This window comes from Antechinus flavipes, chromosome 5 (assembly GCF_016432865.1).
Source record: "Antechinus flavipes isolate AdamAnt ecotype Samford, QLD, Australia chromosome 5, AdamAnt_v2, whole genome shotgun sequence".
In the NCBI taxonomy this organism is placed as follows: Eukaryota; Metazoa; Chordata; class Mammalia; order Dasyuromorphia; family Dasyuridae; genus Antechinus; species Antechinus flavipes.
The window spans coordinates 36,633,712-36,647,428 of NC_067402.1; the positions used below are offsets into that span (position 1 = coordinate 36,633,712).

Sequence of the window (13,717 nt, forward strand, 5' to 3'; positions counted from 1 at the left end):
CATTCTGCCAGAACTTCTCCTTTCAAAGTTATTAATGATCTCCTAAAAGCCAAATCTCATGGCCTGTTTTCAAATCTCATCTTCTTGACTTTTTGGCAGCCTTCGGGATTAATAACCCTCTTCTCTCTAGTTTTTCATGACATTCTATATTTGTTCTCTCACTGATCTGACCCAGCATTCTCAGTCTCCTTTGTTGGATCTCCATCAAGATTATGTCTAAGTATGGGTATTCTACAAAATTCTGTCCTAAGGACCTCTTTTCTTCTCTCTTATCCCTATGTTGATGATTTACTAATCCACCCCAACCTCTCTGATAACCTCCAGATTCACATCTCTGACCAACTATTGAACAGCTTGAACTGGGCTGAAATGTAACTTGTCCAAAATTAAATTCATTATATTTTCCCAAGTCTCCCCCTTTTTTGAGCTTTGCTATTATAGTTGAGGGTAGCCCAGTAATCCAGGCTCTAAATGTCACCACTTGCTCCTCACTCTCACCCTTTATGTCCAAACTGTTGCCAAGACCTGTCAGTTTTACCTGTTTAATATCTTTCTGTGTAGACTTAAATGTCTAACCCCACCCCTTCATTCCTCTAACACTACTCCTGTCACCATTTCATAGCCTATTAGTGGGTCTGTGTGCTTCCAGAGTCTCCCCAGTTCAGTCCATCCTCCAGTCAGATGCCAAAGTAATCTTTCTAATGTATATTGCTACCCAATAAAGGTTCCTTATTATTTCCAGTATAATATAGAAAACCCTCTGGAGTTCAAAGCCTTTAAGAACCTAACCCCATCTTTTTTTAACCTTTCCATACTTCCAACATACTCTTCAGTCTAATGACATTAGTCTCATTTCTCTTTGAACAAAACATTTTTTTTTCCTGACACACACTTTTCCTCTGGCTTACCTGGAATGCTTTTCCTCTTCTTGTTTGCCTCCCAGAAACCCTGGCTTCTTTCAAGTAAATCCCACCTTTTATTGGAAACCTTTCCCAATCCCCTTCATCCGAGTCCCTTTCCTTTACTGATCATCTCTAAATTATACTGCCTCTGACTTCTTTGGGCATGTTTGCATGTTGTCTTCCCCCTCAGACTGAATTCCAGAACAGTGACTTTTGCCTTTTATTTGTATACCAGAGGCATTTAATAAATGTTTACTGACTGGATTTAACTAAGTTTTGACTATATTCAAATTTCGTCTGTGATGTTAGCTAGGTAATGTCTCATAATAATGTCTTTGTAATGACTTGTGCATTTACTCTCTCTGGGCTCAGGTTCTTCCTCTCTAAAAGAAAAGGATTGAATTAAACAAGTAGCTGCCATCTCTTCAAACTTCACCTCGGTTATCCTAAGTCATAACTCATTTTCCTCATTAGTTAAATAAAGGGATTTGAGTCACTTATATTTCTTATGCTAGGATAATCATTATTTTTGAGATAACATAAGACTTAACCTTATTTTCTAGAGATGGTATATCTGAATGGTAGAGTGAATGAAGTCCAAAACTGAATAGGAGAGAGAATTTATTATTGGATATTGTTACTTAATTAAGCTTCTATAGATTATGTTTAAAATGTATAAAGTGAGGGAGCTGGGTGGCACAGTGGACAGAGAATCAGTCCTGGAGTCAGGAATACTTGACTTCATATCCAGCCTCAAGACACTAGTGGAACGATCTTGAGTAACTCAATCCCAGTGAAATAAAATAAAATGTATAAAGTGATTTTGTAGCAGAATACAAGTTCAATACAAATGAAGGCAGGTACAGCAATTAAAAGGAGCCAGTGTGGAGATGAACAGCTTCCTGCAAGAAGGCAATAACCCTGTGTCCTGTGCTCATTAGAATATGTCTGGAGTGTTGTACTGAGTTCTGGGGACCACGGTTTAGAAAGGACAATGAGAAGTGGACTATCAAGAGGAAGGTTACCAGAATGTGTAGGAACCCCGGGGGTTCCATATCGTCCTTTCATCATATAGAGCCATTGAGGGGAGCTCCAGAAGTTCTGGAGAAGAGTGGGACTGCAGGGGAGGGGAGCGATCACTTGAGAAGCAGCCAAGTGGAAAGATTTGGCTGTTCTTGCTCCTTGGAGGCAGAGACCCGGGGGCAACGAGTGAACACTCGAAGTCAGGAAAGAGCCATACAAAAGGGCTGCTCTCCAAGACAGGGCATTTCTCTGACTGTCACCTGGGCCGAGATCTCTCGCTTTCCCCGTATCTCGTCTGTAAAAGAGTGGGGCTAGATTGGAGGGCTCTGGGGTCTCTTTGAGCCCGAGGAGCGAATGAGCCGTGCTGGAGACTCGAGACCGAGGAAGCGGGAGCAGTGTCAGGTGTGTTGTGTGGGGAATGGCTTTCAGCAGGGAGCGCAACAGGCGCATCCCGAAGCCCCACGTCCACGTGTGTGTCTCCCTATGGAGAGGGTGGGGTTGGAGTCCGTTCCGATCCTGCCTCGGATGGCGACTAGCTGGGAGACCGTGGCCAGGCCAGTTTGACCTTCCCGGGTTTTAGTTTTCTGACAAGTGACAAGGCTGCACTAGACTGCCTCCTAAGTCCCTCCAGCTGACGTCTTACGTCTAAGGGACGGAGACCCGTTCTGGTCGCAAGCGGTTCTTTCTATCTGGCAGGTGTCTGCAGGGAGCGTCCCGGCGAAGCCGGCGCCCTGCGTCTGAGCAGGACGCTGTCCAGCACGGTTCTTCCCAAGAACCCCAGAACTTCTGTATCATGGCTAAGAGCCCCGGGAAGCTTCCGAGAAAACTGCGGCTAGCAAAAAAAAAAAAAAAAAAAAAGCTCCTCCAGCTGGAGGCCAGGGGAGAGTCAGAGCCTCCCTGGCCAAAACTGCAGCGAGTCACGGGTGGAGCTAGGCCGGGCCCGGGGCAATAGGGTCAATGCTAGCTGGCTTTTAGCAAAACCACTCCAGACTTCTCCCCGCCTCGCCTTTTTCGCCAAGCACCCTCCACTCCCGACGTGGGAACTCTGCTCCCCCATTTCCCCACCCCTCGCTCCCCTCCCCGCCCTTTCTCCGGGCTTCACCTCACGCCCCCGGGGACCTGGCAGCAAGAACTCGGGAGGGTGGGGCGGGGAGGAGGCGCGTGGATAAAATCGTGGGGTTGGAAGACGGGCGACTGCCTATGCGCCCGCGGGAAACCTGCGCCCTGCGCACTGTTGGCCTCTGCGTGGTCCTAGGAGAGCCTCACGCTTGGTGAGTGAGGTAGGGAGCCGGGTGTGGGGCTGAGAAAGCCGGAAAGGGAAAGTGGGTGAGGGCCTCGTGGGATGCAGACAACAAATGTGTCATTAAACAGCTTATTTGGCACTAAGAATCATAGAATCAGATCTCCTTTCTCTGAAGAAACTGAGGATCAAAGAAACTTTAGCCAGGGTCACGTGGGTAGAATATGGCCAAAATGTGATTTGAACCTAGATCCCTCCGAGCCAAAGTCCCTACTCTCTCTGGTGAGTCACCCTGGTGGTCCACGAGTGCAGGGCATTGGATTTAGAGGGAGCACTTTAGTTCAAATCCAGTCTCAGCTATTTACCACGTGAGGGACTTTAAGGAAGTCACTTCTCTCTGTAACTCCTCTCCTCTGTAAAATAAGGAAGCTGAATGAATTAGGAAATCTCTAGTGTCTGGTAAATAGGGGTTTGAGAAATGCTTGTTTGATTGATCTCTATGGTTCTTTCCAGCTTTAAATGCAATTATCTTAGAGTGAGGATATACAATGAAGTGAAGAGATATAGAGCGAAGCCAGACAATTATAACATAGTGGAATGAGAAAACTATACCTGAAATATTATGGCAACCTACACACAATAGGGAAACACTTTGAAGATCTCGGGTCCCTGGGAATTGCTTTTGGAGTACAAACTGGACATTGTAGGATTGTCTTTTTTGGCATCTGTGCATTTATGTGAGCTTTGCAGCAGCAAAGAGAGGAAAGAGAGAGGGTCTCCAAAGCCGGATATGAATTTTGTCTTATGCCGAAGAATGGTTTAAATGTTTTTCCTCAGCTTTTGTTTACTTTGGTTCTCCCCAAAATAACCAGAATGGTCAGAAACTGGATGTTCTTTGTAAGGCAAAAACAAAACAAAACAAAAAATCTAATAAATTAAGAATGGTGAAGAGAGCCCTGGATTGGGAATGCGATGACCTGTATTTCTGGCTCAGATCGTGACATTTGGATTCTGTTTATCAGTGGTGAGACCCTGGGCTTCATTTCTTCATTTGTAAAAGGAGAGATTGGACTTTATGATTTCCGATGTCCCTTTCTGTTCTACATATGTGTTCTTGGGATCTGGCATCTCAGTAGACACTCAATTGGGTTATTTTTGTTAGACAGACACAGGTGTAGCCTATTTAGTGTAGACTCATAATGAAAATGGAGTCTTCTCTTCTTTGTTATCCAAAGTAACAGGCATCCACATGCTCGTGAAGTGTCCTGTATATAGGAGCCAGCCTTGATACCATCTTTAAAGGTAAATGATATCTTTATCAAAGCACCTTTGTATCTTAATGCTACAGCATCCACAAAGAATATTAATGAATGCGTAGTGTTCTTGAGCATGATAATGGGAAAAATCCCTCAGCATCAGAGATTTAGTAAACCCACCAAGCCACTGCTCACTACTTCTATTTACCCACACCCGACCAAGCCTATCTTTGGGCTAATTAGGTGGTCTTGTAGAGAGAGTGCCAAATTTGAAGCCTGAAAGAGCTGAATTCAAAACTGGCCTTAGATACTAACTAGCTGAGTGATTCTTGGCAAGTCATATAACCTTGTTTTGCCTCAATTTCCTTACCTGTAAAATAGAGATGATAATAATGATACCTATTCTGCAGGGCTTTTTTTTCTTTTAACATTTTTATTTAAAGTATTGAGTTCCAAATTCAACCTATTTTCCCTCCCCCTCCCACTTCTTTGAGATGATGAACAATCAGATATAGGTTATGCATGTGCAATTATGTAAAATATTTCCATATTAGTAATTTTGAACAAGAAGACTCATAAAAGAAAAAAAAGAAAGAAAGTGAAAAGTAACAATATCAGTTCTTTCTCTGGAGAAGGATGGTATGCTTCATCATTAGTCCTTTGGGATTGTCTTGGATCATTGTATTCCTGAATAGCTAAGTCTTTCGCAGTTCTTCATTGAGTGCTCCTGGTTCTGCTCACTTCAATATGCATCAATTCATGTTAAGTCTTTCCAGGCTTTTCTGAAATCATCCTGCTTGTCATTTCTTATCGTACAATAATATTCCATTACAATCATATACCACAGCTTGTTTAGCCATTACTGAATCAATAGGCCTCCCTTTGATTTCCAATTCTTAGTTACCCAAAAAGAGCTGCTATAAATATTTTGTACAGATATATCCTTTTCCCTTTTTTGGACTTTTTGTAAAGTCCAAAATAGACCTAGCAGTGGTATTGCTGGATCAAAGGATATGCACAGTTTTATAGCCCTTTGGGCATAGCTCCCAATTGCTCTCCAGAGTGGTTAGATTAGTTCATATCTCCACCAACAATACATTAATGCCTCAGTTTTCCCCACATCCAAAAGTTTCCCTTTTTGTCATATTAGCCACTCTGATAAGTGTGAGATGGTATCTCAGAGTTATTTTAATTTGCATTTTTCCCAGAAGTAGTAATTTAGAGTATTTTTTCATGTGACTGTGGATAGCTTTGATTTCTTTGAAAACTGCTTGTTCATATCCTTTGATCATTTATCAATTGGGGAATGACTTGTATTTTTATAAATTTGACTCAGCTTTCTGTATATTTGAAATCAGAGATACTTATTGCAAAAAAGTTTCCCTAACTTTTTGCTTTCCTCACAATTTTGATTGCATTTTTTGTTCGCACAAAACCTTTATAATTTTATAGAATCAAAATTGTCTAGTTTACATTTTGTAATGCTCTGTATCTTCTTAGGTCTTATATTCTTTCCTTATCCATAAATCTAATAAACTTATTATTCCTTGTTCTCTTAATTTGTTATATTTGTTTAAATCAAGTACCCATTTTTACCTTCTTTTAGTATACAATGTGAGATATTAGTCTATAGTTAAACTCTGCCATGCTCTTTTCCAATTTTCCCTGCAGTTTTTGTTCCAAAAATTTGGATCTTTGGGTTTATCATATATCAGATTACTATGGTGACCTATTATGATATAATTTGTACTTAATCTATTCCACTGAGCCATTACTCTATTTCTTAGCCAGTACCAGATTGTTTTGATGGTTACTGCTTTATAATGCAGTTTGATATGCTCAAAGGGCTATCAAACGATGCCTACAATTTGATCCAACAGTGTCTCTACTGGGCCTGTATCCCAAAGAGATCATAAAAAAGGGAAAGAGACCCACATGTGCAAAAATGTTTGTGGCAGCCCTTTTTGTAGTGGCAAGAAACTGGAAACTGAATGAATGCCCATCAATTGGAAAATGGCTGAACAAGTTATGGTACATGAATGTCGTGGGATATTATTGTTCTATGATCAGCAGGATGATTTCAGAGAGGCCTGGAAAGACTTAACATCAATTGATACTAAATGAAGCAAGTAGAACCAAGAGAACATTGTACATGGCAACAACAAGATTATAGGATGATCAATTCTGATGGACTTGGTCTTTTCAACAGCTAGATGATTCATGTCAGTTCCAATGGTCTGCACCCAGAGAGAAGGCTGTGGGAACTGAGTGTGGATCACAACATAGTGTTTTTACCTTTTTGTTGTTTGCTTGCATTTTGTTTTCTTTCTCATTTTTTTTCCTTTTTGATCTGATTTGTGTAGCATAATAATTATGGAAATATTTATAGAAGATTTGCATATATTTAACATATATTGGATTACTTGCCATCTAGGAGAGAGGGTGGGGGGAAGGGAGGAAGAAAAATTGGAAACAAGGGTTTTTCAAGGGTGAATGTTGAAAACTACCTATGCATGTGTTTTGAAAACAAAAAGCTTTATAAAAAATAAATAGTTAAGCCCTATGTATCTCTATTTACTGTTTATTTCTATTGTTTATTGTGTATTTATTGTAATGCTAGAGGCAGAATGGTACAGTCCAGTGGTATCAAACTCAAATAGAAATGAGGACATACATAAAGATCACTGCAGGTTGAATATTACTTTAGAAAACCACATTAACATTATCTATGTTCTATTGTGTTTTCATTTATTTTGTTAAATCTTTTCCAATTGAATTTTTTTTTTTTTTTTTTTTTTTTTGCGGTGGCAATTGGAGTTAAATGACTTGCCCAGGGTCACACAGCTAGGAAGCATTAAGTATCTGAAGCCACTGAGGCCACATTTGAACTCAAGTCCTGCTGACTTCAGGGCTGGTGCTCTATTCACTGTGCCATCTAGCTGCCCCTTCAATTGCATTTTATTCTGCTTTCATACATTTGGGAAGATATTTGACATCTCTGGTGGAGTGGACAGAGAACTAGTTTTGGAGTCTAGAAGACCTGAATTTTAATCTTTTCTCTCACAGAATCTGGTCATGTGACTCTTAACTCCTTACAACTTCTCAGTATAACTGAAGAAACTCTTCAAGTTGATAAATTACAGGGATGGTGATGACCTACATTGCCAGAGGGAGGAGTTTCTTCTTCCAATGAAATCACAGGTCTAATCCCTGTTTCTATTGGTCCTATGGGCTCTGTTCCCATAAATTTCTTTTTGTTATTGTTGAGTCATTTTCAGTCATGGCCAATTCTTCATGACCCTATTTGGGGTTTTCTTGGCAAAGAGACTGGAGGAGTTTTGTACTTCTTTCTCCAGTTCATTTTACAGATGTGGAAACTGAGGCAAACAGGGTTAAGTCACACAGCTAGTAAGTATCTGAGGCCAGATTTAAACTCACAAATCTGAACCTTCCTGATGCAAGGCCTGGCACTTCCCTGCATTCCATAGCTGCTTCCTGATACAGCTCTGCCTCATTATCTAATACTGATGGATATTATCCCAAATAAGTGGCAGCATTGCCCAGTAAAGAGAGAGCCAGGCTTGGAGTCCAAAAAACCTGGTGCCTGTCCCACTCAAAGGACAAGCTCGCCCCTTTTGGAGCTAATCAATAAGACTGAGGTGTAGCTGCCTGGAAGATTTCACTAGCTGATTTTATTGGAGCATTAACTTGGAAACAATTCTTTCATTAGATGTTGCATATATTCAGCACAATATGAACTTTGTTATTGAATGTATCACCTAATATTTTTTTCACAGACTATGACCCTGAATCTCATTTAACCTTTTAATGCCCCGGGTAACTGGCAATTTATAAGTTTTGCTGATCTGTTTTGGGAGAGGAACTTCTCTCCCAATAAAAGCAGGTATTTTCTTGAGATTTCACCAAAAAACCCAAATAAAATGTCAATAGTTTGGGTGGGCTCATTTGTTTTTAAGAGTCCCTTCTAAAGCTGGGAGATACGGTGACTGTGAAATGGGGAATATTTTCATGCAGTTTTCTTTCCTTGTTTTCCCTTCCTTTCCTTCCTTCCTTCTCTTCCTTCCTTCCTTCCTTCCTTCCTTCCTTCCTTCCTCCTTCCTTCCTTCCTTCCTTCCTTCTTCCTTCCTTCCTTCCTTCCTTCCTTCCTTCCTTCCTTCCTTCCTTCCTTCCTTCCTTCCTTCCTTCCTTCCTTCCTTCCTTCCTTTTTTCTTTTCTTCCTTCCTTAGAGTTAAGTGACTTGGCCAGGGTCACACAGCTAATAAGTGTTAGGTGTCTAAGACTGGATATGAACTAACTCTCTGGAGCTATTGGTCTATTCATGGTGCCATCTAGCTGACCCTTTCATACAGTTTTGTCTTATTTCTGAACATTAGCATGAAAAAAAAATTTCTTAGGAGTTATTTATGTAGTGAATAGTTTGAAAGTTGATATTCTTAGAACTTTAAAGTATAAAATAGCAGTTTGTTCATTATAGTGGACATGCAATTGCTTTTTTACTTAAAGCATCTAAAAGGATTTTAAACAAATTGTTTTTAAAAAATCATTTAGTTTGAAAAGAACCTCAGAGACTAATGAAACATGATGAAATATTTTGGAGTGCTGTAAGCCTGTGAAGATAAATATTATGTTTGCAGACATTTCCTTGTCTTCATTATAGCTACACAGTGAGCTTGTGACTGAATATTTAATGATCAATTTCTGAATATTTTATGAATCTTATAGGAAAATATAATGATTCACACACATATCAAGTTTTTGTGACTGTTTCATTTTTTTTCTTTGCCAAGTTCAAAGCACCTTTAATTTTAAAAAATGCATTTTAAGCTTGTATTATTTACACTAAGCATTGAATTCTAGAAATATAAATTTACTTTATGAAGCAGCCAATTTTCTTTAATGCTGAGTTTCTGCTCTGCTTCTTTGGGTTCTTCTCAGATGTCAAAGTTTCTTACATTTGGTATAGGCTTGGACAGGTTTAAGGAAAGTAGGGTTAAGGTTATTTGATAAGGAATGAATAGCAACAGTGATTTAGTAAATGAAACAAGCAGACTAGATGAGTTCTGAGATCCCTTTTATCTCCAACAGATTGTAATTTTAAGAATTAGCTGATAAACCAACCAATTAACAAAGCAAATGATGTGAGTTCTTATGGAATTAGGCAGACCAAACTTTATGGAGGTTGTCCATATTCTGGAGAAAGTCACAGGAACCATGTCAACTGAGACCCTTATGAATTCATGCTGTCTTATCTCAATGGGGTTTTCTCTGTCTTGAGGTAACCCTATTTCCAGTCACCCTTCCCAAAGGAGATGTTCTAAATTTTTTTCAGTTTCTTAAGAAAATCTGGTGTCCTTTCTCCAGAGAAAATCTTGACTTTCCAAAACTTTTCTTCCTCTGCACCCATCTTCTCCACTAATATTTTGGTCTCAGAGAATAAGGTGGCCTTTCTCCTTTGCAGGTTTAGCCTTTCTAATTGAGCCCTTGACCCCATCCCTGACAAATTTCTTAAAAGTTTAAGCCATCACTCTATCTTCAGCCTTTTCCAGTGTCCTAGATCTTTATCAGTTGCTTAGAAGTATGGCCAAGTCTCTCCTAATCATAAAACAAAACAAATAAACAAAACTTTCTCTAAATGTACTAATACTTCAAGCAATTTTCCTTTCTCTTCTCTTTTACTAATGAAATTCTAGAAAATGTAGTTAATGGTGCTTCCACTTCATGGCTCTCTCTAGCCCTTGGCAATCCAGCTTCTAAAGCTACCACTATTGAAACAACTCTTTCAAATATATATATAATTTGAAATAAATAAAGAAATAAACTCTCCATGTCTTGTGTGTACATAATTATTTGCATATTATTGTCATCCTTTACAAAGTGAACTCAAGGGCAGGGACCATATTTTTACCTTTCTTTTTATTCTTCATGACTAGTTTATTTTTCTGAATTTGAATCCTATGTCTCCAAATATCTGCAAGACCCCTTCATCTGGATGTTACCCCAGAACATGAAACTACATCCCAAACTGAACTTATCTCCTTCCCCTATAAACCTACACCTTTCTATTAAAGGTATCACCATCCTCCCATTCAAGCCAACTTGAAATCCTAGAATTTCTTTGACTCATCTCTTTCTCTGTCCATTTTCCCTAGAAAATACAAGGCTCTATTGATACTGCTTCACCATGTCTTCTATGTATCTTTTCTTCACCTTCTCTCTTATTACCCTTGTTTAAGCCTTTGTCGTGTCTCTCACCGACTATTGCAATAGTCTCCTAATTGGTCCTTCTCTCCAGATCCTCCCTCTCTCAAATCCGTCTTTTTGATCTCTAACTCAATAATCCCAGAAAATGTTAGTCATTGTTGCTTTCGCCCCTCTGCCCTGGGAATTACTGAACAGAGCACCCAGCAAAAACCCAGTTGTCCTCTGGAACGGTGTCATTTGGGTCTGGGAATAGGAGTTGTTAATAGAAGCAACTAATATCTTTGCCAAGAAAACTCCAAATGGAGTTACAAGGAATTGGACACAATTGAAAAGACTAAATAACAACGATTACAACATATTTGAAAAAGGCTTGCTTGTAGTCTAAATATATTTTGTTATCCATAAGCTTCCAGACAAAGGAAAACCTCATATTATCATTGTAGGACACAGTATCTTTGAAGCTGGTCTCTGTATCTTTGTATCTCCTGCACTTAACACAGTATCTGGTTCACTGTAAGAACTTAATAAGTTCTTGTTGCTGATATCTAGTTACCAAAATATTCCTGCTTATTTACTTTGGCTGTGCCTTACCCACCAGAAGTCACCACTGTGACTACTATCCAGGGTTCTCTAGTTTGGAAAAAGGATCCTGGTTCATTGTGGAATCTGGTGATTCCACACTTGGCCCCCTAAATTGTTGGCAAATGCCCAGATGCCTTTGTACCCAGATGATTGTCTACAGCATTTCCAGGTCTTACGTGGAGATGAGTCCAGCTGTATTCATCTCCGAGGGTCACACAGACTTGTTCTGGAATGTTTCTGCTTCTTCTTCCATGCCAGGCCACCTGACCTCTTCTGTGTCTCATTGTAATTCACATTCCACTATCTATGCCTTCTAACCCAATTTCAGTTTTTAGTCATTTCTAGTTTTTTGTTTTGTTTATTTGACCTAAGATTTCAGAGGATCATAGATTTGTAGATTGGGGCTCAAAGAGACCTTCAAGGCTATCAAGTCCATCCCATATACATTTTATAAATAAGGAAACAGAAGCTGAGGGACATTAAGTAAACTGGCTCAGATGGCACACCCAGCAAATGACCAAGATAAGATTCAAATAAAAGAGATCTTCTTTACTCTTTCATCATTGAATCCACTGGTTCCTTTGATTCCTCCCAACTTTTAGAGAGTTGCTTAGAACATTGAGAAATTAATTCAATTCAAATCAACAAATGTTTATTAAGCACTTACTGTGTTCCTGGTACTGTGGTAACTGTTGGGGATATGAAGAAAAGCAAAAATAGTCTTTGCCCTCTTGGAGTTCACGGTCTGATGGGGAAAAAATCATGTAAACAATTATGTACCAACAAGATTTTATGCACATGTATGTATACATATATATGCATATACATTAAATGATAATATTGTGTTGTATGACATATGTGATAATATGATACTGTATACATCACATACCCATATATGTATGTGTATATACACATATGTGAACATATATACATATATCTGTATAATGTGGTCATACATGATAAATTGGAGATTATCTTTGGAAAAAGACATTAGCATTAAGAGGGTCTGAAAAAGGCTCTTTGAGAAGGTGAGATTTTAGCTGAGAGTTGAGAGGAGCCAGGAAATAGAGAAAAGGATGAGAGCATCCCAGACATAGGGAACAGTCAGTGTAAGTGCTTCGTCTTAGAGCATCTTGTGAGAGGAACAACCAGGAGGGCAGTCACTGGATGGCAGAGAGCTTGAGAGTAAGAGGTAAGAGACTGGAAAGCTAGAAAGGGGTTACAAATGACTTTGAAAGAATAACAGAGAATATTATATTTGATCCTGGAAGTAATAGGGAATTATTGGAATTTGGGGAACGGGAAAGATCAGACCTGAGCATAAGGAAGACTGGTTTGATAGCTGGGTGAACCAATCGCCCAAGGATGATCATCGAATCAGAGGAAAAAATGGAGAATTATAAGAAAGATGCTGTGAAGATAGAATCAACAGCACTTGGCAATACATTGGATAGGAAAGGGTGAAAAAGAGTGAGGAGTCAAGGGTGACCCAGTACCTGAGTCACTGGGATAGTGTAGATGTCTTCAATAGTCTTAAAGGATTTGGAAAATTTTGGAGGAAAGATAATGAATTCCATTTTGGATGTGTTAAATTTATGGGATGGTCTAATAGGATGTCCAATAGCTAATTGGAAATTCAAGGTTGGGGTCAGCAGAGAGTCCTGGATACCCAGATCTGCAGGGCAATAATAATTGAATACATGGGAACTGATAAGCTCATAAAAATAAATAGTGTATTAAAAGAGAAAAGACAAGAAGAATAGAGTATTGAGGAAATCCCTACTGTCAATGAGTATGACATGAATGAGGAGTCTCCAGAAAAGGAGACTGATATACTATATTGTACCAGCTACTGGCACAAAAATGATTTATTCATTTTTTCATACACAGTATCTTCAATATTTAGCAAATCTTAAGGTAAATGGTCAATAGCTTCAGCATTGATTGATGTGGGTCTGTTGAGAATGCTAAGGAAATGTTTGGCCCATCTCTCGAGAACAATGTCACCATTAGCACTGATTAGCTGAGATGCATCACAAGTCTTTGGCTCATCTAATTCTTAATATTGAACTTATTTTTAAATTGTTTACTCCAGATAGTTTCCATCGTGGATTCATGGTTGCATTAAAAGCTTATATTTTTATAATTAGGGCTTTGAGATTTACAACTTCCTGGTTCCAACTTTCAAAGCCCCCTTAATTTTGGTCTTATTCTCCTTCAAACCATCTATGGTTCAGCCAAAGTGCCTTATTTAGTTCTCACATAAATGTTCTAAATCTTTCCTCTCTGTCCCTTTTATTATTTTTAATCTTTATTGTATATTAACAAGACAAAAAATTCTAAGGCTAAAATTGTCTGTAAAAATATGAAATCTCTAAATTACCCAAATAGGAATTAAAGTATCTGAACCACCCAATGTCAGAAAGAGATTTGGTGTTTGGTGTCAGATTTGGGGCAGCTAGCTGGTGCAGTGCACAGAGAGCCTGGCCTGG

The 13,717-nt window shown here is 39.2% G+C and overlaps 1 protein-coding gene across 1 annotated transcript in view; it reads left to right on the top strand.

The window, feature by feature from the left end:
* Positions 1 to 2,450: 2,450 nt before the first annotated feature.
* Positions 2,451 to 13,717, top strand: part of COL6A5 (collagen type VI alpha 5 chain) — a 108,117-nt gene continuing 96,850 nt past the window's right edge. The window contains 3 exon segments of the mRNA XM_051962342.1: positions 2,451 to 2,479; positions 2,622 to 2,756; positions 2,945 to 3,196. Coding sequence (XP_051818302.1) covers positions 2,451 to 2,479; positions 2,622 to 2,756; positions 2,945 to 3,196 — 416 coding nt within the window.